This window comes from Molothrus aeneus, chromosome 16, assembly GCF_037042795.1.
Source record: "Molothrus aeneus isolate 106 chromosome 16, BPBGC_Maene_1.0, whole genome shotgun sequence".
Lineage (NCBI taxonomy): Eukaryota > Metazoa > Chordata > Aves > Passeriformes > Icteridae > Molothrus > Molothrus aeneus.
Window position 1 is genome coordinate 14543027 of NC_089661.1, and position 26333 is coordinate 14569359.

General features: G+C 49.5%; 1 protein-coding gene across 1 annotated transcript in view; it reads right to left on the bottom strand.

Moving 5' to 3' along the window:
* CACNA1H (calcium voltage-gated channel subunit alpha1 H) overlaps positions 1 to 21819 on the bottom strand; it is a 111665-nt gene extending 89846 nt beyond the window's left edge. The window contains exons 1-5 of the mRNA XM_066560570.1: positions 21727 to 21819; positions 20075 to 20208; positions 16751 to 16848; positions 11618 to 11777; positions 3976 to 4288 (exon numbers count right to left, since the gene is read on the bottom strand). Of these exons, the coding sequence (XP_066416667.1) occupies positions 3976 to 4288; positions 11618 to 11777; positions 16751 to 16848; positions 20075 to 20208; positions 21727 to 21819 (798 nt within the window). The remainder of the gene's footprint in view (positions 1 to 3975; positions 4289 to 11617; positions 11778 to 16750; positions 16849 to 20074; positions 20209 to 21726) is intronic.
* Positions 21820 to 26333: the final 4514 nt, after the last annotated feature.

Below are 26333 nucleotides of genomic sequence, written 5' to 3' on the forward strand. Positions count from 1 at the left end.
CTCCCAACCTTCAAAACAAAGATTTTCCAAAGGCAACAAATCCCTCTTGGAAGCACGCTCCGAGCTGCTTTAAAAGGGCTGGATATTTTTAGCTGGGGTATTCAGCCTGAGAGCTCTTCAAATGCAGCAAGTGCTGTTTATTTGGCTGACCAAATTAAAAAAAGCAACAGCAACAGAGCTCAAACCCCGTCATTTCCAGGGAAATATTTTCGGTGATCCAAAACAGATTCGAGTTGAGTGACAAAGCATCATCTCCAAGCAGTGGGAATGAAAAGCTCCAAACTCTTTCTTGCCAAATTCAGCACAGAGAAGCGTTGCTGACACACTCTCCAATTTAAAGGCTGAGCCATTGGAGGAAAAAAATTCCTTCTGGTCCCGAATCCCAAATTCCTCTGCTCAATGAGCACTGAAAACACAGGCACCCAGTGTGACAGCCCCAAAATGACTTTGGGCACAGCTGGAAACCTCAGGCCTTTCCCTCCCATTCCAGCTTTTGATTCTTTCCCAAAATCTGCTGGGAGTGGGGGAGCAGAGGGGGCAGAGCAAGGCATTAGCAGCGCCGTTGGACAGTGCTGCAGCCAATGGGAAAACCATTCCTCTTGCATCTGCCTGGGATTGCTTTTTCCTTCAACTTGTGCCAGAAGCATCACCCCTGGAGTAAAGTGTGAGTAGAGGCCTTGCTTTCCTACAAATCCTATGTGAAATTACCCACTCAAAGTTTCTCTGCTTTGCAAAGCAGCCGAAACATCTCTTCTTGCCAAACTTTCAGCTTCCCAATCCCTTTTTATTTATCAGGGATTTCTGCACTCAGGCCTGGCCACCCCGAGGCTGCAGGTCAGGGAGGTGGGAAGGTTTTGCCTGCTCCACTGGGACTGTCAGTAATTCCAATTAAATTGGACTTGGTTGAGGTGGGTAATTCATCATCTGCCGTGTGACAACAATACCTGTAATTACTGCTCGGATTGTCGGGGCTGGAATTCATGTGCAATAAAGGGATCTTCATATCATGCCAAACCTCACAGTTAATTTAGGTTCCATCTCCTTTCATTTAGTCTGTAATAAGCTAATTAGTTCACCTAATTTGCCACAGAACGTGCCTTTGTAACAAATACAGACACGAATTAGCCTCTTGCACAACAAATGAGGGGAAGCAAAACATGAATCACTTTCAGGATTACATAAGGAATTATCATCCTTTACAGCACTCAGGGACACAGCCATTCCCTTGATTATTTTTAATTTTTCTATTTGCACCAGGTTCTCCTGCGTCTGACTCCTCCTTGGGAGGTGGACGAGACATTTCCCCGTTTTCCTGCTGTCACCTGTCCCAGCTCTGGGAAGTTCAGGGTCACTCCCACTGAAAGAAACGTCTTTTAAAATCTCAGTTCTGGCAGCTGGAAGTGCTCACCCATCCTTGGGACAGCTTTGCTGGATGTTCTAGAGTGGAAATCTTGAGACTTTTCTGCAAGCTGTGCTTTTTTTCTGCTCTTGGTTTGGTTTATTCGTGGTCTGAACAGTATCAAACTGCCCTGGGAAACTCCTGGGCACTTCCTGCACTTGGGAACTTCCTCCTGGGGGCTCATTTCATCCCCTCCTTTCTGACAGCTCCTAAACCACACCAAGCCATGGAATCCTGGAATGGGTTGGGTTGGGAGGGACCTTAAAGCCCATCCAGTCCCACCCGTGCTGCAGGCAGGGACCCCTCCCACCATCCCAACCTGGCCCTGGACACTCCCAGGGGTGAGACCACCTCTGCCAGGGCCTCGCCACCCTCCCTTTCCTTGCCCTGATCCCACCCATGCCTGCCCTCTGCCAGGGGGAAGCTGTTCCCCCTTGTCCTGGCACTCCAGACCCTTCTCCTGTCAGCTCCTGGAAGGTCCCCCCAGGGCCCCTCTTTCCCAGGCTGAACAACCCAAGGTTCCCGGCTCATTTGGGGTAAATCCTGAGGGATCTCTGTCCAGCAGCCACCTGAGCTGGACACAATTCCCACTGGAGATCTGCCAGCCCTCAGGGCTCCCTCCCCATCTCACAATTCCTGCACAGTGCCAGGGGCTGGGTTCATTATCCTTCAGAATAATGGCTCAGCACAACCAGCCCTGTCTCACCCCAGTAACTCAACCCTGATCCCCAGGGAAGCTCAGAGTTCCTAAATCCATCAGCTGGGCTTTCTGCACCACTTCCTCAGAGCCCTCATCCCACTGCTGGCCTGGTGCTGTCCAGCTCCAGCTGTTAATTGTGCTATCCAGCACAATTCCATGGATTTATGTGCTGAACCTTCCCTGCTTCCAGCAATTGTTTGGATTTAGCACCTCACCTCCTGCGCTGATGATTTCCCTACGTCCAGGTTGAGCCAGCACCTTGCTGCCTCTTTACCTGGAATTAAATCATTCCCAGCTCCTAAAAATGAGCCCTGACTTCCAGCAGGAATAAACACATGAGCAGAGTTTTTGGCTGGAAATCCTCTGGGGCCTTTGGATGGCCTGAGCAGAGATAAAACAAATCATCGACCTCCCTGCAGCTGCCAAAACCATCCGAGGACAGGAGATCTCACCCTGCCAGACATTGTGCTGCCCAAAGGAACCAGCTGGAACCTCTCCTGGGGCTGGGGGTCCTTCCTGAAATTCAACTGGGCCTTTTAGGGATGAGGAAATCAAATGGAATGAAGACTTGCAGCCTGGAAAACAGCTCGGGAAGGGAAAAGGCAGCAGGACCCCTCTGAGGAAGCTCCTGCTCCTCCTCTATGTCCTTTCCCTGAGAAAAGGAACCAGGTGGGATCTCCTGGGAAGATCCCTCAGATCCATCAAAGAGCAGGAAAATGAGAATTCCCTCTGCCCTTTACCCAGCAGCCAGCAGCTCCTCCCTTCCTCGCTGATTCCAAAGCATTTTCCCAGTGGGAAAATTGGGATTCAGATCTGCCTGAACCCCTCTGGATTTGGTTCTGAGCCTCTGGCACCAGCACAATGACCCAAGGGCAGCTCCTGAGGAGCAGGGAAGGTGCTCAGAGCAAACATTCCCCACTTTGCAACCCCCAGGTGAAAGCTGGAAGTTATGAACTTCATGGATAACATGGAACTGGGAGGAGGAAATCCATAAATGAAACACAGAGCTCTGGATGAGTAATTATTCCTCATTAACGAAGCTGAAAGGAGAATTCTGCTCTAGGAACAGATGTCACCTCCACTTCAGGGGGACTGAATCAACCAAGGCACCCAGCCAGAGCCAAAGAAATGCTCTAACACCAGGAAGTGCCCATTAAAAATGGGAGAGAACACAGGGATCTTCCAGCTGGGGCAGGCCTGGGAAATCACAGCCTCTGGACATGAAAATCCGTGGAAAATCCTTCCCTTATGAAGAGTTTTATCACCTGTAAAATCTCCCCCAGTCCCAGTGAGAAGCACTTTTATATTTTCTCAAGAGCCTCAAAAGAGACTGAAATTCCCTGGGGGCAGAATTTCCTCTCGGGAATTTTGGCCAGAACTGATTGTTCCCCTTTCCAGCATTCCATGCTCACCAGGCTCACCATCCTGTGATTTCAAACCAAGCCTAAGCCATGCCAGCTTCCTTCATGTCAGCATGAAATTAAATCTTGCTCAAAAACCTCAACAGCACTTTCAGTTTCCTGATGCTCCAACAATAAAGACCCTGCTCCCAAAAATCCCTGGGATTCATCTGATCTGCAGAGGTGGAACTTGCCATGAGTTTTTCTGCCTGAAGAAGTTATTTTCCCTCTTTTCAAATAATTTCAAAATAAAGGTTCCTTCTCTCCAAATGCTCTCTTGCACCATTTATTGCCCGATTCATTCATTCATTCCCTATTTCTTTATTTGCAGTTTCACTCGGGGCTGAGCAAATTCCTTCCAGCTTTGCTGCATTCACCAAAACCTTCCCGAGAGCAAAAAAAAAAACGACAAACCCCAAACCAGGAAAAACAAGGAAATCAACAGGAAAAAAATCCCAATTTTGGGAGAATCCTACCTGAAAAATAGCAATCCAGGCATATCCAATATTATCAAAATTGATGGCCCCGTTGTGGGGGTTGACGTCCCCGGCCATGCAGATGTTGTAGTACTGGTTCCAGTTGATGCAGGAGTTCCTGCCGGGCTCGGGGCCGGCCAGGCTGGGGCTGTAGGACTCCATGCTCAGGGTGCACTCCACCTTGGCCTCCTTCCTGCTGGGGATGTTGGAGCACCTCTGCATGCCGTTCTCCCGGTGAGAGGAGCAGATGAAGGGGTTCTCCTCCGCCTCGTCCGGCCGGTAGTAGGGGTGGAGGAAGGTCAGGTTGTATGTCCTGGAGGAGGAGGTGGGGGGAAGAAGGAAAAGGATGAGGGGAAAAATTGGTTCATGAGTAATTATTAAGGCCATTAAAAGTGTTTTTGGTCAAAAGGAAAGGGGGAGATGTTGGGGGACACAAGAACAGATGATGGATTTTGGACTTGGTTGACATCAGGGATTTGATAACAGCATGCCTTGGCAAGAGCAAAGGGAGCTTTGAAAATTAGACCTGGATTGCAAGAAGATTCTATTGTTAGGAAAATTAACCCACAAACACCAGAGGTTTATGTCCAAAAAGGAGAGAGAGGAGTCCTTTTACTTTATTCGAGTAAAGGGAGAGGCCATGGGACATTCCCCTGGGATCTCTCAAATTTTTGGAGGACACAGCCTCCTTTTTATCCCAATTTCCCTTCTCCCTTTCCCCATTTCTGAGGTACTTGAGAGGTTCAGACTCCCCAATACACCTGACACCAAAGATTTCCCGAAGATTTCCCCCTAATGTACAACCCTCCCTTTTAATTTTTAATTCTTATGGAATTTAGGGGTTTTTCTTCCCCATTGTTTCTTTCATCCTTCAATGTCTAATTTTGTTTATCAGCAAAACTAAAGTTTATTTGTAAAAGAAAATATATTTTTTCATTCATCAGTCAGTGGAATCCTTCCCATTGTTTCTTTTATCTCCCAGTGCTGGTTTTATCTACCAGCAGACCCACAGCTTGTTTGGAAAGACAAATCCACTGTTCCTCTCACAATCAAACGGTTTTACAGGAAAAAGAAAATCCCATTAAACTCTGCAAGCAAGAAATGCTGTTATATGCATAAGTTGTGGATGTGATTTTAACCTAATCGTTGTAGTACACATTACTAGTCTCCCTGAAATAGAATATAAGCTCTGTATCCCACAATAAAATGGGATTCTGATCACCAAGTCAATCTCCCCATCTCTCTCCACTGCCAACAGTTCATCCCTGATTTTAGCAGCAGGAAAAGGTGCTGGTTGCTATCCCTTCACCTTTCAGAAATCCCTGTCAGAATTCCAGCCCCTAAAACCAAATCCCTTTGATTTGATCAGACCCCGCTGATCTCCCAGCAAAGACCAGTCCGAGTTTCCCTGAGCAAACAAAGCAGGAAAAAGCACGAAACGAGAGGGGATGGAGAGAAAATCCCAGCAGATCAGGTTCTCCCCCAAAATCCAGGGAGCTTTTGGGCTCCCCGGAAGGATTTGAAGATGCTTATTTGGGTGGCAGAGCAGCTTCCCAACAAATGCATCCCTCAGGAGGAACCTGATGAGGGGCTGAGGTCCCACAGGGAGAGACCCAGCCAGGGGCCATCTCCCACTCCCTCTGTACCTCCATAAAGAAAGGAAGAGCCCAAATTAATGGGAAAACCGCGTGCTTGCTGCATTTCTGGTGGAACTGGCTTGGACAAAGCCGATGGCTCTGTCCCAGCCTGGAGCTGCAGCAGGGCAGGAGCTGCTTTTCCCCGAGCCGTGTCCCAGACCTGGCACTTTGTGTGCCAGGAGTGTGCTCAGTGTTGGTGAGAGCCTGCAGCACTCGGGGCTGCATTGCTCCAGAGCCAACTTTACCCCGTGTTTTCCCAGCTCCAGGGATCTCAGCTGCTCCATAATCACGCCGAGATAAGGGAGAGGCAGCACACACATTATAAAAGATGTGGGCAGAAGATAACCAGGTAATTCTTCCAGCCAGGACAGCTCTATTTTTATCTCTCTCTGAACGTCCCTATCTGGTGAAGAGATTTGGCTTTAACAAGTGTTATTCCAGACAATTGCTTGGAATTGCTCTCCCAAAACCCTGGAGCCAAGCAGGAATTGCTCTGCGGCTGCACTTTAAGGAGAGAACAATTGCTGCAGGGCACAGCTGAGGGAAATCAGCCCTCAGCCACTTCCCTGGGGAATTTGGTTCTGTTCCATGATCCAATTACCCGAGGTGGGTGTGGAGGGTTCAGCAGCTTCAGGAACGGGAGAGGGAAGAGGAGCACGTCCTGGGAATTGGGAATTCTTTGTGCTCAGCAGCCCCTCCTCGCACACCCCGCAGCTCCAGACTAAACTGTGACATCACCTGCGCCGTTTCTGGGCTTGGGATCCAACAAAAACCTGGAAGATGTTTTTCCTCCCCAAGCCTTTTCCTTGCCCTCCCACCAGCTGCTTCCCCGGGAGGAAATTTCCATATGAAACAGGCTGGAGAACGGGCCAGGAGCTGCAGCAGCCGCCTTTGGGAGAACATCAGACACCACCCAGCAGTGCTGCGCACAGGGAGGATGAAACAGAGGATAAAAACGCACCAAGATGCAGGAAAATTGGGAAGAGCTGGAGAATTTGGGAGAAGAAGCAGAGAGGAGACACCTGAGAAGTGACTTCAAATCCCAAATGTACAGGATCAGTCCCCATGGCACTGGAGTGAGGTACCCACAGCTGGAGAGGCTCTGTGCATCCCAGGAGTCTCCACTTGGGCAGTTTTGGGATGAAGAATGAAGTGAGGACACAGAGCCCCGGGCTGGGGCCTCAGGAGCTGCACAGAGAAGATCTGGGCACGGATCTGGAGCAGTTTGGTGGCTGGGGGAGGAAAATCTGAGCAGGAGAACAAAGCCCAGCTCTGCTGGGAGGGCTGGGTGAAGCCTGGCTCGGTTCTGAAGGATTTTATCCTCTCTTTCCTCTGCTCTCCTCGCTTTTGCAGCTGTCCCCAAAATAATTTCCGAATTAAAAGTTGTCCCCATGACAAAATCAGTCACCTGGGGGACACTTTCTGCCCAGCATTTCCCCGTCCTTCCAGCTGGGAAGGAGCCACTCCTGTGGGAAGCTCCAACACCACCAGTGAGGGGGGAAGGGACCCAAACTGGCAGCAAATTTCAGACCTTTCTTAAAACCTTTTCCCCCTTTTTTTATTTCCTGGCAAAACCCAAAAGGGGAAAGAAGGAAGGAGAGCAAGAATGAGAAGCAAAAATGCTGCAGAATGAGGGAATCCCCAATATCCCCCAAATAAATGGATGAGTTCTGCCAGAATCTTCCACTTCTTCCTGCCTTCCCTGCTCCTTGCCAACAGGTAGAGACAAATCACTCATTAATGCTAATGAACCCACTAATCAGGAGAGCTCTGGGGGAAAGACAGGAGAAGCCAAGCCTCGGGATGGATCTGTTATCCCACCAGAGAGGATCTCCCAGCTTTTCCCAACCCTGCTCCCTGCACATCTGGATTTCCCTTTCTCTGTCCCTCGGCATGTCCACATGCAGGAAGGACAGCAGAGGGGCAGGAAAATCCATTTTCCACCCACTCCTACTGGATTATCCTCAGCTCCAGCCTCCCCCAGGGGAAGTTTTCCCAGCCCATCCATCCCAGCCACTGGAACACAGCAGAGCACAGCCTGCCCCAGCTGGGGGAGCAGAGGGAGAAGCTCAGCACTCAGGGTGAATTCCCTGCTCTCCCTGCTGAGCAATGCCACCAGCAGCAATTAAACACCTTCCACACAAATTCCTGAGCCTGCTCCCAGGAGCTGGAGACTGAAAACCCCCACCACAAGTGTCCCGAGGCAGCAGAGAAACACAAAACCCTCCCCAGCTCCCTCCCCTCTCCTGCTTCCGAGCCACTGAGTTCCTTGAAAGGCTCCAGCCTGGAAAATGCTGCTCTGCATCCCAGCACACAGGAGCAGCCCCAGGAGAGGAGCTGGGCCTGGCCCCAATTCCTTTATTTCCACTGGGAGCAGCTCAGGAGGGTGGGAAGGAGCCCGAGGGGGGAAAAACCATCCTGGAGATGTCGCCAGGAGCTGCTGGCTCTGCTCTTCCCGCCCAGCACACCAAACCTTCCTCCTTCCCACCAAAGGATTCTTGGGGGATTTCTCCTGCAGCTCCCAGCGCCAGCATCTCCTGGCATTGCTCACAGCCCCCCCTGGAGCTGCTGGTCCATGCAATCCCAGCTTTTGTAGGATCACTTTGGGTGTGGAGGGAGAGATTCTCCCATGTCCCAGCAAGCAGAGCCCCAGTTCCAACCCACTCCTGCAACAGCCCAGCAATTCCTTCAGAACACCCAGTAAAAATCCTTAAATAACCTCATTCCAGCCCTGTAATGGCACAGCTCTGAAAGACAGAGAGAGAAAAGCAGAAATTCCCAATGCACCTCCAAAAATCCCCAAATTTTCTCTCACAATGCGCTCGACACAAAAATAGTTGCTTTACTCGGAGCTGCCAACTTTCAAGGGGGATTGAAAAGAAAAGGTTTCCATGGGGAAAGAAGAATGATGGCAAAAATCAAAGTCAGTCCCTCCATCTGATGCCTCTGGAAGAGCTGAAGGCTCAGGAAGCTGCAGGGCAGAACACAGCAGGGCAAAGCTGGATTTGAAGCAGCTGTTTGGGAGCTCACTTACACCTCCTTTCATCCAGAAAATTTGGGGTTAGCACCCTGCCTTGCTGGCCCCTGGATTTTGTCCAGATCCTCTGTTTAAAGCAGGTTTGGTTTCAGCTGGGAGGGTTTGGCAGCAGCACCAAGGGGAGACCCTCCAATAATTCAGGTTTTCCCTGTTTCCAGGGCTGTAGAGGAAATCAGAGGCAGGATCTCAGCCCCAGCCCCTCCCAGGCTCCTGAAGGGCTGGGAAACCTCTATGCCCTGAGGAATTGTAGATTTCCCACCCCTGGATGCGTTTGAGGCTGGGCTGGAGCAGCCTGGGATGGGGCAAGGTGTCCCTGCCCATGGCAGCAGGGTGGAATGAGAATCTTTAAGGTCCTTTCCAAGCCTGCCCATTCCAGGATTCCATGATCTGCCCAACAGCAGGAAGATGGGAGCCCTGAAGTGTTTTCCAGGTCATTCCATTCCTTTTTTTCCTTTACAATTTGCTGCTGGTGTGTTAACAGCCCACTGCAAGGGGGAACCATGCCCTGACGCCGGGGTTGAGAGAATGAGTCAGAAATTATTTTAAAAAACCGGGAATAATTCCATCTGGATTCCCTAAAACTTCCCCACCGAGCTCCAAGAAATAGGGGTAGCTGGAAATGTAGGGACTGGAACATTGCTGGGCTTCTCTAAATTTAAAATAATGCAAAAAGCCCAACCCAGCAACGGCACTTGGGGTGAAAGTACCAGAAAACCTCACATTTCTCCCACTGGCACTGAGCTGGAATTTTCCTGCCCCATTGGCACCCCCATTTCTCCAAATTCCTTTAGAATGCAGCACCTTCCATCACAATAAACCAGAGCCCAACAGCTGAGGGGTGGCAGAACCCATCCCAGGGGGAAGGAGGCGATCCCAGCCAAACCCCTTCAAACACAGCTCATCCCAAAACCTTCCCTGGCAGGGAGCAAGGGATGAGAAAATCCTGTGACCCTAAAACTTCCACAATGAGCTCCAAGAAACAGGGATAGCTGGAAATGCAGGGACTGGAACATTTTGCTTTAATTTGAAATTAATGCAAAATTAATAATACCAGAAAATTAAAAGTACCAGAAAACCCCACATTTCTCCCACCGGCACTGAGCTGGAAGCTGGAATTTTCCTGCCCCATTGACACCCCCATTTCCCCAATTTCCTTTAGAATGCAGCACCTTCCATCACAATAAACCACAGGAATTGGGCAGAGCCTCCCAAATTCACCTCTCCCAACAGCTGAGGGGTGGCAGAACCCATCCCAGGGGGAAGGAGGCGATCCCAGCCAAACCCCAGCTCATCCCAAAACCTTCTCAGACAAGGAGCGAGCCCTGATAAGAAAATCCAGCGAGGCCTTTGATGCTGCTAATGGCCATTACATAACTGCTGCTTAATGTCTGTGCTTAGAGAACGCTTCCCCTGTGGTTCATCTTGAAAGCTCCACTTCGCAGAAAATCACCAGAAAATCACCGAGCGTCTCTAAACCTGACTCGGAGAGAGCGAGGGGGGCTCGCTGCAGTTAATTACAGCAACGGGGCCACCCAGGCAGGGCTGGAACCGCACAGTTTGGGCTTGGGAATGGCAGCTCCGGGGTCCAGCCGAGCCTGGAGGGGTTGGGTGAGCGGGAAATTGATGCTGGGCGTGCGGGAGAGGGTTGGGGGCGTGGGGAGTGGAATCGCACCCATGGCAGGCTCGTGGATTCTCCATCCTGCTGGGATGAGTAAAAGCCACCAGAGCTGGTCCAGAGGACAGGCAGAGGCTGAGGGAGCCCCAGGAGTGAGCAGTGAGAGGCAGGAGCAGGACCTGAGGGATGATCCCTGCCTGTCTTGCAGACAATCCGAGCGCAGGCAGCAGATGATTACCCAGGGATGTAATTACAGGCTCCATCTCCTCTCGCCGAGTTGGAGCTGCCCTAAGAGCTGGGCTGGGGCATTTCCTCACCTCCGAGCTGCTGACATCTCTGACAGGAGCCTTTGGAAGGATTTTTTCCAGGAAAATTCCCCTTTTCTGTGCTGGCTGTGCTTGGTTTTTTTCATCCAGGTGTGTCCTCACCCCGGGAAGGGGCAGGGGCACAACGGCCCCAGCTCAGGGAGCAGCAAGGGATGCTCCAAAGCCTGGGATGAGCCAGGAACCATCCCCAGCTCCAGCAGCACCTGCCCAGTCCCACTCTGAACCCAGCAGGAGGAGCCCAGGGCTGGCAGCAGGGTCCAAAGGATGTGGCGGATCCAGGATCCATCCAGAGAGCTCAGGAGCAAAAGACAAACAGCAGTAGCACAGCCCGAACCAGGACTAAGAGCCTGGGCTGGGCTTAAATCGATCAGCTGGGCCTTGGGCAGGGCTGAGGGGGTCCCAGGTGAGGCTCAGCAGGGTAATGAAGGTTTATTACCAGAGGGGCTGCTCCACACAACTGCCCAGCCTGGAAAATCCCAAATGAAATTTTGCCTCTTTCAAGTTGGGTTTGATGACCCTGGAGGCGTTTTCCAGCCTTAATGATTCGGGTCCTGCCCATCCCTGGTGCCTGTCCCGCACTCTGAGCTGTGTCCAAATGATTTTAATGCTTCTCACATCCAGTTTCTTATCTTAAATCCCTGACAAGGATTTATCTCTGGGTTTCAGCTGCATCTCCAAATCACCAGCCCCTGCCAGGGGTTGGGGTGTGCTCGGTGACCTGAACTGTTTGGAGAGCTGGGAATTTGTTCTACATCCTCCAGCTCCCAGAGTCAGGGATCTCAGGCAGAGCTGATCCAGCCCACTCCCATCCTCGTCCTTCAGGTGCAGCAGGAATTCACAAAACCCTCAGGAAATTGCTGACAAATGGGATTTTTTCCAGACCAAAAAGGACCCTGCTGAGCGCTGGGATTTTTCCAGCAGGGGACAGAAAAATCCCCTGCTGGAAAAGGGAGAAAAAAGGGAGAGAAACGTGGAGAAAAAAAGGGGGGAAAAAAGGTGGAAAATTTTTCCTTTTGCTTGTACTCACATGGCAAAATTCCTGTCTAGGAAGCACCTGTTCCTCAGCAGCCCTGCCCAGAGCTGGACCCCAACAATGCCAAAGATGAAGAAGACGAAGAAGCAGAGGAGGAGGACGTTGCCTAACATAGGCAGAGTGTCCAGCAGCAGCGTGACCAGGATCCTCATACCTGGGGGAGGAGGGAAAACCACGTCAGGATGGGCACAAATCACCATTCCCACCTTGGATGTGCAGCCAGGGCAGAAAAACTGGGATTTGGTGTTTTCCTCTAAATGCTGAGGCTGAAAAGGGAGGTGAAAATGCCAAAGGTTTGGCAAGAAATGGGAATAACAGCAATATCCAGAGGGTGGATTGCAAGGATGGGATTTCCAGGTGTTTTCATTCATTCAACTGCAAGGCAGTTTTTTCCTGGAGAAACGCTCCTGGGAATTGTCAAAATATGGATTTGCAATATTGCAAACTCCCCTCATGGATCACAGGAATTGTTTCCCTAAAAACCACGGAGCCCGGGCCTCCACCACAGACAGTCCCTGTTCCATGGAGAACTCCTCTCCTTGCTGGAAAGGAGGGGAAATTTGGATTTTTTTTTAATTTTTTTTTAAGGATGGAAAGCAGGATGCTTTTCCTCCAAGGGTGTTCCTCCCTCCAAGAAAAGCTCTGCCCCCTTTCCCTCCTCGTGCAGAGGCTGTGGGCACCTTCCCACCAACCCCACACCTCTGCCAAGGATCTCCATGAACCCCGAGTTCCTCCAGCCTCTGGTGCCAGGGAAATGCTGATTTCCATGCCAAATATTCCACCTGGAATTTTCTGACCATGGGGTTGGAATTCCTGGTGGTTATTTCCAATATTAGTTTTGGAATTCCTGGTGGTTTTTCCCAACACTGGGGTTGGAATTCCTGGTGATTATTCCCAATATTGGGATTGGAATTCCTGGTGGTTATTCCCAAAGGGGGGGGGGTTGGAATTCCTGGTGGTTATTCCCAGTGTGTCCTGTCACAAAATCATGGAATACCCCAGTGGGAAGGGACACACCAGGCTCCTCAAATCCGACTCCTGGCCCTGCCCAGCACTGTCACCCCCTCGGGAGCAATCCCACATTTTCCTGGCAAATCCATCTTAGGAAAAGCAAGGACACACTCAATCCCCACTGGAACGACAATGCTGGGATTTTCCCCTGGTTTTCCCCCCCTCTCTCACTGATATCCTCCCTCTTTTTTCCAAAAATGGGTAAAATTTCTCTCCCCTGTGCCAGACATTTTTTTTTCCCCCTGTTCAGCTCCTTTTGGTATTTGGGGTTGTTTGGTGGCATCATCCCAGAGATTGGATCCAGCTGTTCCCCAGCCACCCCGGGCTCTCCTTGGAATGCTGAGTGTGCCATGGGAAAAGAGCATCACCAGGGCTGAAACAAGGAGCAGGATTTTCATCCCCAATTCCATGGGATGCCTGGTTTAAACGCCCCCAGCAGAATAATAAAAATAAATTTTAAAAATACACAAAAATAAAATTTAAAGTAAAACCCCCCAAAATTTATAAAAATAAACAGAAAAATAAATATATAAATATAAATATAAAAATAAACAGAAAAATAAATATAAAAATAAATATAGAAAAAGAAATAAAAATATAATAATAAATCTAAAAAATAAATATAACAATAAAGATAAAAATAAAGCAGTGAAATGAATTTGAAAAAAAACCAAACCCAACCTAGTGACCACTGCTGAAAAAAAAAATCCCTGACTCCAGCCCCTGCCAAGTGAATAAATTGCAGAAATTCCATTTTTCCAGTGGTTTGGAAGGAATAATTTCTAATAGAAATGATGTTTTTATTGGCCAGGGTTCTTCTTTCTTTTCTTAACAAACTGCATTGAGCTGAAAGAATCTCGTGGGTGAATTTATTGTGCCTGGAAGCCACGAGCTGATGGTGCTGGCTGGATCCCAGGGAAGAGCCCAGGAATCCCAGGGATAAATCTCCAGGCTGGTTCTGCCTGTTTCCCTGCATTTAGCACCAGGTTCATCTCCTCTGATCCAGCTGTAAAATTTATCTGGTGGAAAATCCCATTCCCAAGTCCCAGAGCTGGGAGTGGCATGGATGCTGCTGGGGTGGGCTGGAATTCCAAGGAATTTTCATGGACGAAAACGTAACCACAAAAATCCACCAAAATCCAGGGATTTTCCCATCCCTTCTCCACAGGTTCTGGAATATTTTGGTCTGAAACAGCAAAATTCTCAATGTTCTGGAGTGGGTGGGGTTGGACAGGTGGAGGCTGGATGATCTGCCCTCCAGGAATGGGGATATTTCTGGGAATCATTCCTAGGGATCCCAATCCTGGTGCTCAGGTCCCCTTTGGTGGTGCCAGCCCAGCCCAGCTGCTCCTCGGGCACCTCCACTCCAAACACGGATTGAACCCGCTGGATTTCATCCCACAGAATATTAACAACAACAAAAAAAAGGAATATTTTCTATCACCTGCCTGTTGGAAAAATATGGGAATCCCATGGGAAGTGCAGTGAAAAAACCTTGGAAGGCTCGTTTGGTGTCAGGGATCAGGGAGACAAACACAAGCTGGACTCAGAGCAAAATTCCACCTAAAGCTGGAGCTCTTTGGGTCCCTGGAGCTTGGTGTGAATCCTTCAGTTCCCCGGGCTGTGCCCTCAGCCCAGCTGGATCCCAGCTTGAGATTCCCACTGTTCCATGGGAATAGTGAAGGGTTTTGTGGATTTGAAGGAGTTCAGAGGGAGCCTGATCCTCATCCCAGCCTGGAGGGCTCCGAGCCCAGCCCATGATCCCTCTGCTCCACCCCAGCCCCAGAGCCCCAAATCCCAGAGGGAAACTTCTCTGGAACCCCAAATCCCAAAGGGAAATCTCTCTGGAACCCCATATCTCAGAGGGAAACTTCCCTGAACCCCAAATCCCAGAGAGAAGTTTCCCTGAATCCCAAATTCCAGAGGGAAACTTCTCTGGAACCCCAAATCCCAAAGGGAAATCTCTCTGGAACCCCATATCTCAGAGGAAAACTTCCCTGAACCCCAAATCCCAGAGGGAAACTTCCCTGGAACCCCAAATCCCAGAGGGAAACTTCCCTGGAACCCCAAATCCCAGAGGGAAACTTTGTGTTGTGCTTTCCAAAACCCTGGCAACAAAACCTCGTTAGGAAAACAAAGCTCCAAAGGGTTCCAGGCCCCTTTTGGCCTCTCTTTTTTGTGGCCTTGTTTTTAAGGACCTCACTGTGCAATTCACTGCTTTTGTTCCTTGTTTTCCAGAAAAAAACCTCTGTGGAATTGGGAGTTCTGAGAGAAATTTCCAAGGTTCCTGGGTGTAAACATCCATCTGTTCCCTCACATTTTCCTTGGAGAGCCTGGAATCAAACCCCTTCTGGGGGAGGTGGTTGTTTGCCTGTCCTTGGATGTGCTGAATCCAGGCAGGATTTGGGGCTGGCTCGCTCCAACAGAACAGGAAATATCCCTTTTTAAATTTATTTTTCTTTTTCTTTTATTTTTTTTTTTGCCAGGATCCCTGTGATTTCCATCCAATGCTGCTGCATTTTGATTGAGGTGGATTTGGGTTGAAAAAGGGTGGAATTGCTGTGGAATGAGCACCTTGCAAAGGCCAGCTCAGCAGCTGGCTGATTCCAGCAGGGAATTATTCCAACGCGGTGCCTCGGATTTAAAATTGGATTTAGAAGCCAAGCAGCTGAAGCCACTTGAAAATGGATTTAGGAGCCACTTGAACTTCCTATCGAGGATGATCCCAATTTTGTTTCACATGGAGCAAACCCTCCCTGGGGTTTTAGCAGCAAGGGAAGCTCCTGAGCTGCTAATCCCGAACATAAAGTCCTGGAAAGATCTTAAATACTGAGGAGGGAAAACGAACCCAGCAGGGCAAGAAGATCCCTCTTGGAAGTGACCTTTTCCCTTCCTTTGGAGGAACATTGTTTACTTTGCACCACCAGAGAGTTGTTTTCCCTAGAAAAGTCACGAAAACCTTGGAAAACAGCTCCGAGGGTCAATCCCCTGCTCCCCTGCCCTTTGCTAACACCAATTATGATAATGACGATCTCTAACTCGCCATTAAAACTTAAATTAATTCATTTCCTCTCATTAGCTGCACAAAGCAGAAAGCCAGGTGTGTGTATGTGTGGGTTATTCCCATGGTTTTCCAGTTTTCCCAAGCTGAGCTCAGAAATCCAGGTGTGTGTGAGGAGGGTTATTCCCAAAGTTTTCCCAGACTGAGCTCAGAAATCAAAATGGGGTGGGGCGGGTTTATTCTCAAAGTTTTCCAGTTTTCCCAGGCCGAGTTTAGAAATCCAGGTGTGTGTGAGGAGGGTTATTCCCAAAGTTTTCCAGTTTTCCCAGACTGAGCTCTGAAATCCAGGTGTGGGGAGGGTTATTCCCAAAGTTATCCCAGACCAAGCTCAGAAATTGAGGTGGGGTGAATTTATTCCCGTGGTTTTCCAGTTTTCCCAGTCTGAGCTCAGAAATTGATGTGGCTTGGGTTTATTCCCAAAATTTTCCAGTTTTCCCAGGCTGAGCTCAGAACTCCAGGTGTGTGGGGAGGGTTTTCCCAAAGTTATCCCAGACTGAGCTCAGAAATTGAGGTGGGGTGAATTTATTCCCTAAGTTTTCCAGTTTTCCCAGTCTGAGCTCTGAAATCCAGGTGTTTGTGGGAGTTATTCCCGTGGTTTTCCAGTTTTCCCAGTCTGAGCTCTGAAATTGAGGTGGCTTGGGTTTATTCCCAAAAATTTCCAGTTTTCCCAGGCTGAGCTCAGAAATCAAAATGGGGTGGATTTATTCCCAAAGTTTTCCAGTTTTCCCAGACTGAGCTGAGAAACTGAGGTGGGGTGAATTTATTCCCAAAGTTTTCCAGTTTTCCCAGTCTGAGCACAGAAATCCAGGTGTGTGTGGGGAGGGTTGTTCCCAAAATTTTCCCAGACTGAGCTCTGAAATCCAGGTGTGGGGAGGGTTATTCCCAAAGTTTTCCAGTTTTCCCAAGGCCACTCCAGTTTTCTGAGCTCAGAAATCCAGGTGTGTGTGGGGAGGGTTATTCCCAAAGTTTTCCCAGGCTGAGCTCAGAAACCCAGGTGTGTTTTGGGGGGGTTATTCCCAAAGTTTTCCAGAGCTGTGCCCAGGGGTGTCACTTACTGGGGACCCTGTTGATGGCGCGCAGGGGCCGCAGGACGCGCACGGTGCGGATGGCGGACAGGCTGACGTTGTGGCCATCCAGGGAATATTCCATCATCCTGCAGGGAAAACAGCACAGCAATCAGGATGGGGGTGCTCGGGAGAAGCTCAGGAAAAGCTGCCTGCAAGCCCAGGGGTGCTTGGTTGCAATTCCATGTGCCCAAAGCAATTCCAGGCTGGATGGGGTTTGGAGCAATCTGGGATGGTTGGAGTTATCCCTGCTCATGGCAGGGGTGGAATAGGATGAGCTTTAAGGTCCCTTCCAGCCTTTACTGCCTTCACTTTGGGGAAAGCAGGATTTTCCTTCCAGGATGTGAAGAAACCTCCAAGGAAGCTGGAGAGGGAAACTCCAGCAGGGATTGTAGTGATAGGACAAGGGGGAACGGGTTCACACTGAAAGAGGGGAAATTTAGGTGGGATATTGGGAAGGAATTCCTGCCTGTGGGGGTGAGGAGGGCCAGGCACAGATTCCCAGAGAAGCTGTGGCTGCCCCTGGATCCCTGGGAGTGTCCAAGGCCAGGTTGGATGGGGCTTGGAACACTCTGGGATAGTGGGAGGCGTCCCTGCCTATGAGATGATCCTTAAGGTCCCTTCCAACCCAACCCATTCCTTGATTCCCTGACTCTCCAGGACAAGGAGCTGCTCCCCAGCTTTTCTCTCCTCCTGTGACCAAACCTGAATACCCAAACCAACACCAAAAATCCACAAGTCATTTGCTTTCCATTTGATTATTAAGAGTAAAGAACATTTTCTCCTTGATTCTTCTTCCCCACTCCCCCTAAACACTTTGGATGGATTGGCACTCAGTAGATGATTCCCTACACTGGAAAATGGGAGGCACAAGGCTTTGGGATGTCTTGTGCCATCAACAGCTTCCAAACCTTCAGCTGTCAAACCCAAAACTCATCCTGGGAATCTGCAAGATCTCCAGGGACTGGAGGGACCAGGATGCCAAGAGTGGGGTCCTGTTATCAGATTCTACCTGGAAATCCTGAATCCCTTGGAAATGCCCCACAGAAATCCACTGGAGCTGGGAATTTTGGGACGATTGGCACTTGGTAGGTGATTCCCTACCCTGAAAAACAAGAAGGCACGAGACTTTGGGATCAACAGCTGCAAACCTGCAACAGCTGTCAAATCCAAATCATATCCTGGGAGCCTGGAATGTCTCCAGGGACTGGGTGCACCAGGAACCTCTGGATTTCAGCTCTCCTGAGCACCATCCCTGCTGCTGGGCTGCAGACAGAGAGCTCACCAGTTCCACAGGGCTTGAAACGTTCCAGGGAACATTTCTGGGGCGAGGAAAACATGAAAGGACTCTGGGAGCTGGAAGGAACTTCAGACACCATCCGTGCCGGAGGCAGGAGCTGTGTTTATTTTGTAGTTCATCTGCTCCCTTTGGAGCTGCTGCTGAGGCAAACCAGCCCCTCTGAGGAGGCAGAACGGGGCAAAGAAAGCTCCGCTGATCACTTGTTCCCTTCTTATCGCAAAAAAAACCCCTCGGAATAACTTCAGCACATCCATCCCCTGGCTGGGAAAAGCAGCTTTGTTGTTCCAGTGGTGAGTTCCCTGCTAAAAGCAGCTCCAGTTTTGGGAGCACACGCTGGATTGAAGGGTGGTGGTGGTGGTGAGAGGTGATTCCCAGCGAGATGGGAAATCATAACCAAGGTGTGGCTCAAATCCACCAGAAACATCTGGAGATGGTCCAGGATCGTCCAGGAGACGTGGGAAATCATATCCAAGGTACAGCTCAAATCCACCAAAACCATCCTGAGATGGTCCAGGATCAGTCAGGAAAGGGGGGAAATCATATCCAAGGTACAGCTCAAATCCACTAAAACCATCTGGAGATAGCCCAGGATTGGCCAGGGAAGGTGGGAAATCATATCCCAGGTCTGGAGATGGTCTGGGATCAGCCAGGGAAGGGTTTTTTCTTCTTCTCATCTCCAGCCTGAGTAGTGCCACATCTCCAGCGGGGTCTCCTGCTGTTTCCATCCTCCCCAAACATATTCCAGCCATGGAAAGTGGGGAAAAACCTTGGGAAACTCCCAGATGGCCTCACCAGCCACTTTCCCCCTAATTCCAACAGCAAAATTCCCAGTGCCAAAGCTGTCCCTGAGGATGAGCAGAGGGCTCAGCCCTTCTGCCTCCATGGGGTGCCCCAATCCTGGGTTTGGGGGAGCTCTGAGGAGCTGGGGATTTTCTGCTCATCCCACAGATTCAACGTGGAAAACCACCCTCAGTTCCTTGATCAGAATCCTGATCTCCAGTTTTCCCCGCTCTTCCCCTGCCACTCCTCCCTTAAACACCGCAGCAGCTTTATAGGAAAACATAATTAAGGTAAAAATAATTAATAATTAGGGGTTTTTTTTGTTGTCCCTGATGTTCCTTCTCCAACTGCACCCGAGTTCCAAGGAAGCTCCGCTCAGGAGAGCTCATGTTTTATTCAGGGCACTAAAACTATTCCTAATTGTATGCCAGACAAATAACACAGAGCACAACAAAACCCCATTAGTGCAGGGAAGATGGCACAGCACTAATGGAAAGGGAAAAACGCCCCAACATATTCCAAGGATGTTTTAATTAACCTCGGGCTGGTCATTAGAAAGGCAGGAATTCAGAAGTCAGGCAGTAATTAAAGCTTTCCATCCCTTCCCAGGATGTACTGAGCAGGTAGGAGAGCCTGGGCTTTCCAAAGCTGTTTATTTATTGGGTAAAAAAAATTAGTTTGAGCTTTGCCAAGCTTTTACTCCACTCAGTTATTCCCTGTGGGGGTGAGGGAAGTGGTGTCAAAAGCAGGAGGATCATCCTTGGAGCTGTTTATTAACACATCCTGCACAAACCAGCAGCTGGGGGAGATGGAGTGAAGCTGTAAACCAGGAGGAGTTGGGAATTTGGGTGAACTCCCAGCCAGTTTTTCCCACTGAGGTTTCAACCTTCCTAACGAGGTTTTTGGGCTCAATTCTTGTTCACCCTATCCCTGCCTCGCTCTGCTGCTGGCACGGGGCAGGAGTGGGGCTGAGCTGATTTCTTTTGGAGATAACAGCACTGGGACAGCTCAGGATGTGTTAGGATTAAAGGATTGCTCCAAACCCCCACAGCTCTGCCTGATATTCACCACCCACCCCCAGACCCAGCGTGGTTTTGGGGGTGAGGATTTAAAAAATCAGATTTGGGAGATTCTGCCTCCCAAGGCAGAATTGTGAGAACCAGCCAGGACAAGGCATGGATTTGTTCCCTGGGATTTTCCCTGCCCCAGGAGGAAGGGATGAGGTGGTTGCTGACCCTGCCATGACGATGAAGAAGTCCAGGCGGTTCCAGGTGTCTCCAAGGTAGCACTTCTGCCCGAAGATGCCCAGGGCCACCATCTTGATGACCATTTCCACGGCAAAGAAGGCGAAAATGAAGTCATCAAACGCCTGGAGAGCAGGAAAAGAGGATTTCAGTCAGTCCTGAGTGCTCCCAGCACGGGGACATTCCATGTTCCCGTCACCCAGGTGCCACCTCCCAGCTCCAATATCAAACCTGCCCCTGGCACAGCTCCTGGCTCATTCCAGGCCTCGGGAAGTGCCCCCAGCTTTTGTTCATCCCCTGGTAAGGCATGAGGGTATCACAGGGCTGGAGCCCCTCTGGAGCCAGGCTGGGAGAGCTGGGAATGTTCCCCTGGAAAAGGCTCCAGGGAAACCTCAGAGCCTAAAGGGGCCTAAAGGGGCTCTAGGAGAGCTGGAGAGGTATTTGTCTTCATTAACCAACTTTCCCTTATTAAACTACCCAGAATTTGGCTCTATAATTTCAGTTCATTTAATTACTGACACACAAACTCCTCCATAATGGAGTTCAGGTTTTCCACCTCACGTGCTGGCTTCCAATCCCTCCTGCAGGCTGTGACAGGGGAGGGATAATGGGGATTTTCCAGCCCTTTCCTGTCTAAAACCTGTCAGCAAATTTCCAAGGCCAGGTTGGATGGGGCTTGGAGCAACCTGGGATAGGGAAGGTGTGGATAGGGATGGAACTGGATGAGCTCTAAGGTCCCTTCCAACCAGTTTGGAATTCCATGGAGGATCCCAGTGACCTTTCCGTATGGCTGGGACAGTCCAAGGGATGTGGGATCCAAAGGAGCTGAGCAGGCTGGTGATTTGGGGTTGGGAGTGAGGGAAGCCATTCCCAGCCAGAGGAAGGTGCAGGGAGCCAAGGAGCTGCCCACACAGCAGATGCCCTGGGATGTGCTTCCAAAGCTGCTCCAGCAGGCAGTGAGGGGACACCAGGAGGGACAAGGGGACAGGCCTGATGTCCCCTGAGCTCGGGGCCGGGGGTTCTGGATGGGGGAGGATTCCCAAAGGACTTCTCCTGGCACGCTGAGGAGTTCAGGACGGGCTCACCCCGTGCTGTTTCCTCATGGAGAAGGGAAAGGGAACGGAGTGGCAAAGGCAGTCCTGGTGCCACGTGGCACGGAGCAATCCCAGCAGGAGCTGGCAGGGATGGAACTGACAGAGAGAGGAACCACGAGGGAGGTTCCCACCCCTGGAATCCTGGAATGGTTTGGGTTGGGAAGGACCTTAAAGCCCATCCAGTGCCACCCTGCCGTGGGGACACCTTCCATGGGTGCTCCAAGCCCTGTCCAGCCTGGCCTGGGACACTTCCAGGGATGGGAGCCCACGAGTTTTGTGGTGTCCAAGGAATCCAGTGGGATCTGCCTTCCCACTTCTGAGCCCTTGTTAAGGATGGAGAGGAAGGACCTGCTGGGACAGATCCACATCAGCCTTTAGGCTCACTCCAAGCAGGTCCCACACAGGCCGGGCTTTGTGGAAAACCCATCCCAGCTCTGTGGGAAAGCTTTCCCTGGGGAAAAGGAACACGATGGGGCTCCCATCTCCCAGGGCAGCCACCCCAGCCCTGCATCCCACAAACCCCAGGGATCTGGGGCCGTGGGTCCTCACCTCCAGGATGGTGCAGCGCTCGGACTGGCACTCCACGTCCTCGCAGGGCTGGAACATGCCCAGGGTGACGCAGTTGAGCAGGATCACCAGCATGCTCACGTGCTCGAACCAGGTGGCACCGGGTTAAGGACAGCACGGCTTCGGCAGGGCACGCCTCCAAACCCTCCTCCCATCCAAACCCTTCTCCCGGGCTATTCCCAGCTCCAAATCCCAAGTTTCGGCAGGGAATCACCCCACAGCAAGAGAGCAGCTCAAGGGCATCACCACCCAAGCAGTGCCCAGTTCCTTGTGCCAACCCTGCTCTCCTGGACTCCCTCTGGAGTTGTGGGAATGAGGGTCTCTCATTCCAACCCCATTCCCACATCTCCAGAAGGCAGAGATTGGAGACATTCCCCTCTGAGATTCACATCCTCATGGGAATGAGGTTCTCCCATTCCAACCTCATTCCCAAAACTCAAGGAACAACAGATTCCACTCTGAGATCCACATCCTCATGGGAATGAGGTTCTCCCATTCCAACCCCATTCCCACATCTCCAGAAGGGACAGATTCCATTCTGAGATCCACATCCTGATGGGAATGGGGTTCTCCCATTCCAACCCCATTCCCAAATCTCAAGGAATGAGAAGGGACAGATTCCACTCTGAGATCCACATCCTGATGGGAAAGAGGTTCTCCTATTCCAACCCCATTCCCAAATTTCCAGAAGGGACAGATTCCACTCTGAGATCCACATCCTGATGGGAATGGGGTTCTCCCATTCCAACCCCATTCCCACATCTCAAGGAAGGACAAATTTCACATCCTGGTGGACAAAGACAAAACAGAGCCAAGCTGGTGAGGCCAAGGATGGGAATGTTGGGATTCAGGATGCAGAGGGCATGAAAAAGAAGGAAAGGGTTCCCAGCTGGATGTCTCCAGTCTCCAAAATTCCCTCATATTCCTTACAGGATCCACCAGTGCTCAACTAACCGATAATTAATTGATCTAAGTAGGAAGTGGTGATTTGCATCAGTGCAAAATAGGCCCAAAGTTGCTGTTTGCTGCCGGCAGGACAATTAAAAATCCCACAAAAAGATGGAATAATTCCACAAATTAAGCAGGAACGAGAGAACTGTTTCTAGGGAAAATAATTGGAAACATCTGGATGTGAATAAACCTTTGTGCTTCCAAACCCACACCTGGGGGAGGCAGAGAGAGGCACAGACATTGAATTATTTCTGATAACAGCAATTCCTGGATAAAAAACCTCCCATGTTTATTCCTTAGGAATATTTTATCTGGGATTTTATCTGCTCAGGATAAAATTCATTGCAGCAGATCAGAGCTTCAGTCTCAAACTGGTTTTGCAGGTTCTTATTCAGCCAGATGAAAAAAAAAAAAAAAGGCAAAAATCTGTGGGGTCAAATCTTGCAGCTCCCTAAAATCTGCTCCCAAAAACCAAGTTCTTATTTTAGAGGGGCTTTAATTGGAAAAGAAATTTAATTTAATTTTAAAAATTAATTAATTATAAAAATTTAATTCAGAGCTGGGAACACCTTTTGTTTCCTGTGGGATTAATGCCAGGGAAATCCCTCACTGGAGAGCAGGATTACTCCCAGAGCTCTGCCCTAATGGGGCTGAGCTTTATAATAAATAATAATAAATTTCCTGGCAGAAATTGAAGGGAATTTCCATTGACTGCCCCTTCCTTACCCCTGGAGCCCCCAAAACCAGGACTGAACCCGATTTCCTGCTTTTCCAGAACCTTCCAAAGGCATCCAGGCTCTAGCAGCCCCATGGAGATGTCCCAAAAAAATCCCCTGGGGTGGGGTGGGGATGGGGTGATGCAGCTCGGCAGGGTGGGATTAGGGATCACATTCCCAGGGATGAAAAACCCAATTCTGGTGGGATGGGAAAACCCCCAGAGGAGGGGAAAAAAAAAAAAAAAAAAAGTGAGGAAATGGTGAAAAAAGTCCTGGAGCAGCACAAAGAGCAAGGATGTGACTGGAGAGGGAATTCCCACAGAACATCCTTGGGGATGTTCCCGGAGTGCTTTTCCAGCAGGGGAGCCAGGGAAGGTGAGGGATGGCACAAATTCCTCCCGGCAAATCCCCTAAAAGCGGGAACGCGGCTGTTGCCATGGCAACGGCGGCTCGAGCAACTTCCCAAATCCTTGGGAAGAGAAAGAGCCAAGGGGGATCCGCGCTGGAGGCAGAGAGGATCCCAAAGGGAGTGCTCAGTATTTCACCCTCTGGCAGAAATTCCAGGGAAAAGACATCTCAGAACACCTGGGCCAAGCTCGGAATCCCAGATTCCAAATTCCCAGATGGATTCCCTTTGGGAAGGGGATCCTGCTTTCTTTGAGGGCTCCACAGCAGCTCTTAGACTGAAACTTAGTCCCGAGTTTAAAAGTGGCACCGCAAAACCCAGGCTCCATTCCTGACGCTCCTGACTCTCCCAGGGAAACTCTCCTGATGCTCCCCGCCAGTTTCATGTGGGATTTATGGGATTTATTTTCCCATAATATTATTTTTAAGCCACCCAGTGGATTTTAAGCTGTTATTTTCCACTGCTAAATCCACCGGGATCTGGCAGCCTCCTGGTTATTATGGATCTCCACCATCCCTCTCCCAAATCCTACAAACATTCCTGCAAAAAGAAAATCTGGGATGGCATCACCACTGTGATAAATCCACAACTTTCATCCCATGCTTGGAATGAAGGACACAATTCCCAAAGTCCTAGGTGCTCCAGAGGGAGCAGCTCCATTTAGAAATTCCCAATCCCAATCCTCATTCCACATGGGAGAGAGGCTGGAGCCACAGGCCTGACACCCAGGAACTGAACAGAAGCAAGATCATGGCACTATTTTCCCATAATCTTATTATTTTTAAGCCACTCAGGGGATTTTGGAGACTTAACCCATGATTTTAACCCCTGGATTTGGCGGGATCCTGGTTATTATGGATCTGTCCCCAGGCTGAGGAAAATCCCAAAGCCATAAATCCCGGTTTGGGTCCAAGAAAAACCAAATATTTACAGGAGGAGCTGCCAAGGGAAGTTTCAGTTTGGGTGGTTTGAGATGTGAGTAATGCACGGAATACAAACACAAATCCTGGGAATTCCAGAGTGTTCCAGGGATGTCCTGCTCCTCTGAGAGGAGAGGGATTGGGTGGGGAATGTGGGAAGGGGAAAGGGATAAAAAAAAGGGGGGAGAAAAAAGGGAATTTATAATAATTTATAAATTATAATAATTTATTATTTATTATAAAGTATAATTTATTATCACACTTAATTATAAATTATAATAATTTATTATACTTTATTATAAAGTACAATAATTTATTATAATAATTTATTTTAAATTATAATAATTTATTTTTATAATTTATTCTAAAATATAATAATTTATTCTAAATACGTTATTTTAATATTTATAATATTTATAAAATAAAATAGAACCAGATCAAACAAAAATAAAAGCTATAATAATAGATAACAGTAATATATAATAACATGCTAATAAAATAGCAGTGCAGATAATGATTATAGTGATGATGATGACAATTAATAATTATGGTAATAACGATGATGATCAAGTTAATAATAGCACAGCGAGTGGATGAACAAAGGGTAGGGATGATCCAGAGGAGGAGCCACAACCCAACACCAGGGTCCTGTGTCACCTGGTCCCCAAATTGCCACCCTGCTGTCCCCAGCACCCTGGGAATGAGGGTGGTTAAAAGAGGTGACAAGGAGCAAAAAAAGGGACAATAATAATGCCAATTGTTCAGGGAAATGGGGTTTTGGAGGCAGGGTCAGCACACAGCAGAGCCAAATGTCACCTGCTGCCAAAATTGCTGAGGACAGCCTGAGCTGGGGATGAGATGTCCCCGGGAATGAGCGTGGCTGGAAAAGGTGACAAAGAGCAAAAAAAAGGGACAATAATAACGGCAACCTTTCCAGGAATTGTGATTTTGGAGGCAGAGTCAGCAGAGCCACATGTCCCCCCCAGGCAGGACGTGTGGAATTCCCAGGAAATGTTCATCAAAGCCAACCCAGGGCTGCTCCTGGAGTGTGGGGTTTATTTAGGGCAGAAATTCATTCCTGCTCAGCCCTGAGCTCTGGCAGCTCCTGGGTTTGATCCCGTGCCTGCTGTGCCCCCTGAGCAGGGCTCTCACTGCCTGGGTGACATTTGGTGGCTTTGGGGGTCACCAGTGGCCTTGGCAGTGCTGGGTTAATTCCATCTCAGAGAGCTTTTCCTGAATAATTCTGGGATTCTCTCTTGGCCTTTGCTCTTCAACTGGGCATGAACCCCAACCTAAGCAGCTCCTGAAGGATTTTTTCCCTCTGTTCCCAAGGATTTTTCCATGTGCATCCCAGGGATTTTTTCCCTCTGTTCCCAAGGATTTTTCTATGTGCATCCCAGGGATTTTTTCCCTCTGTTCCCAAGGATTTTTCCATGTGCATCCTAGCGATTTTTTCCCTCTGTTCCCAAGGATTTTTCCATGTGCATCCTAGGGATTTTTTCCCTCTGTTCCCAAGGATTTTTCCATGTGCTCCCCAGGGATTTTCCCCCTCTGCTCCCCAGGGAATGTCCAGGGCACAGCACCCAGTGCCCACCT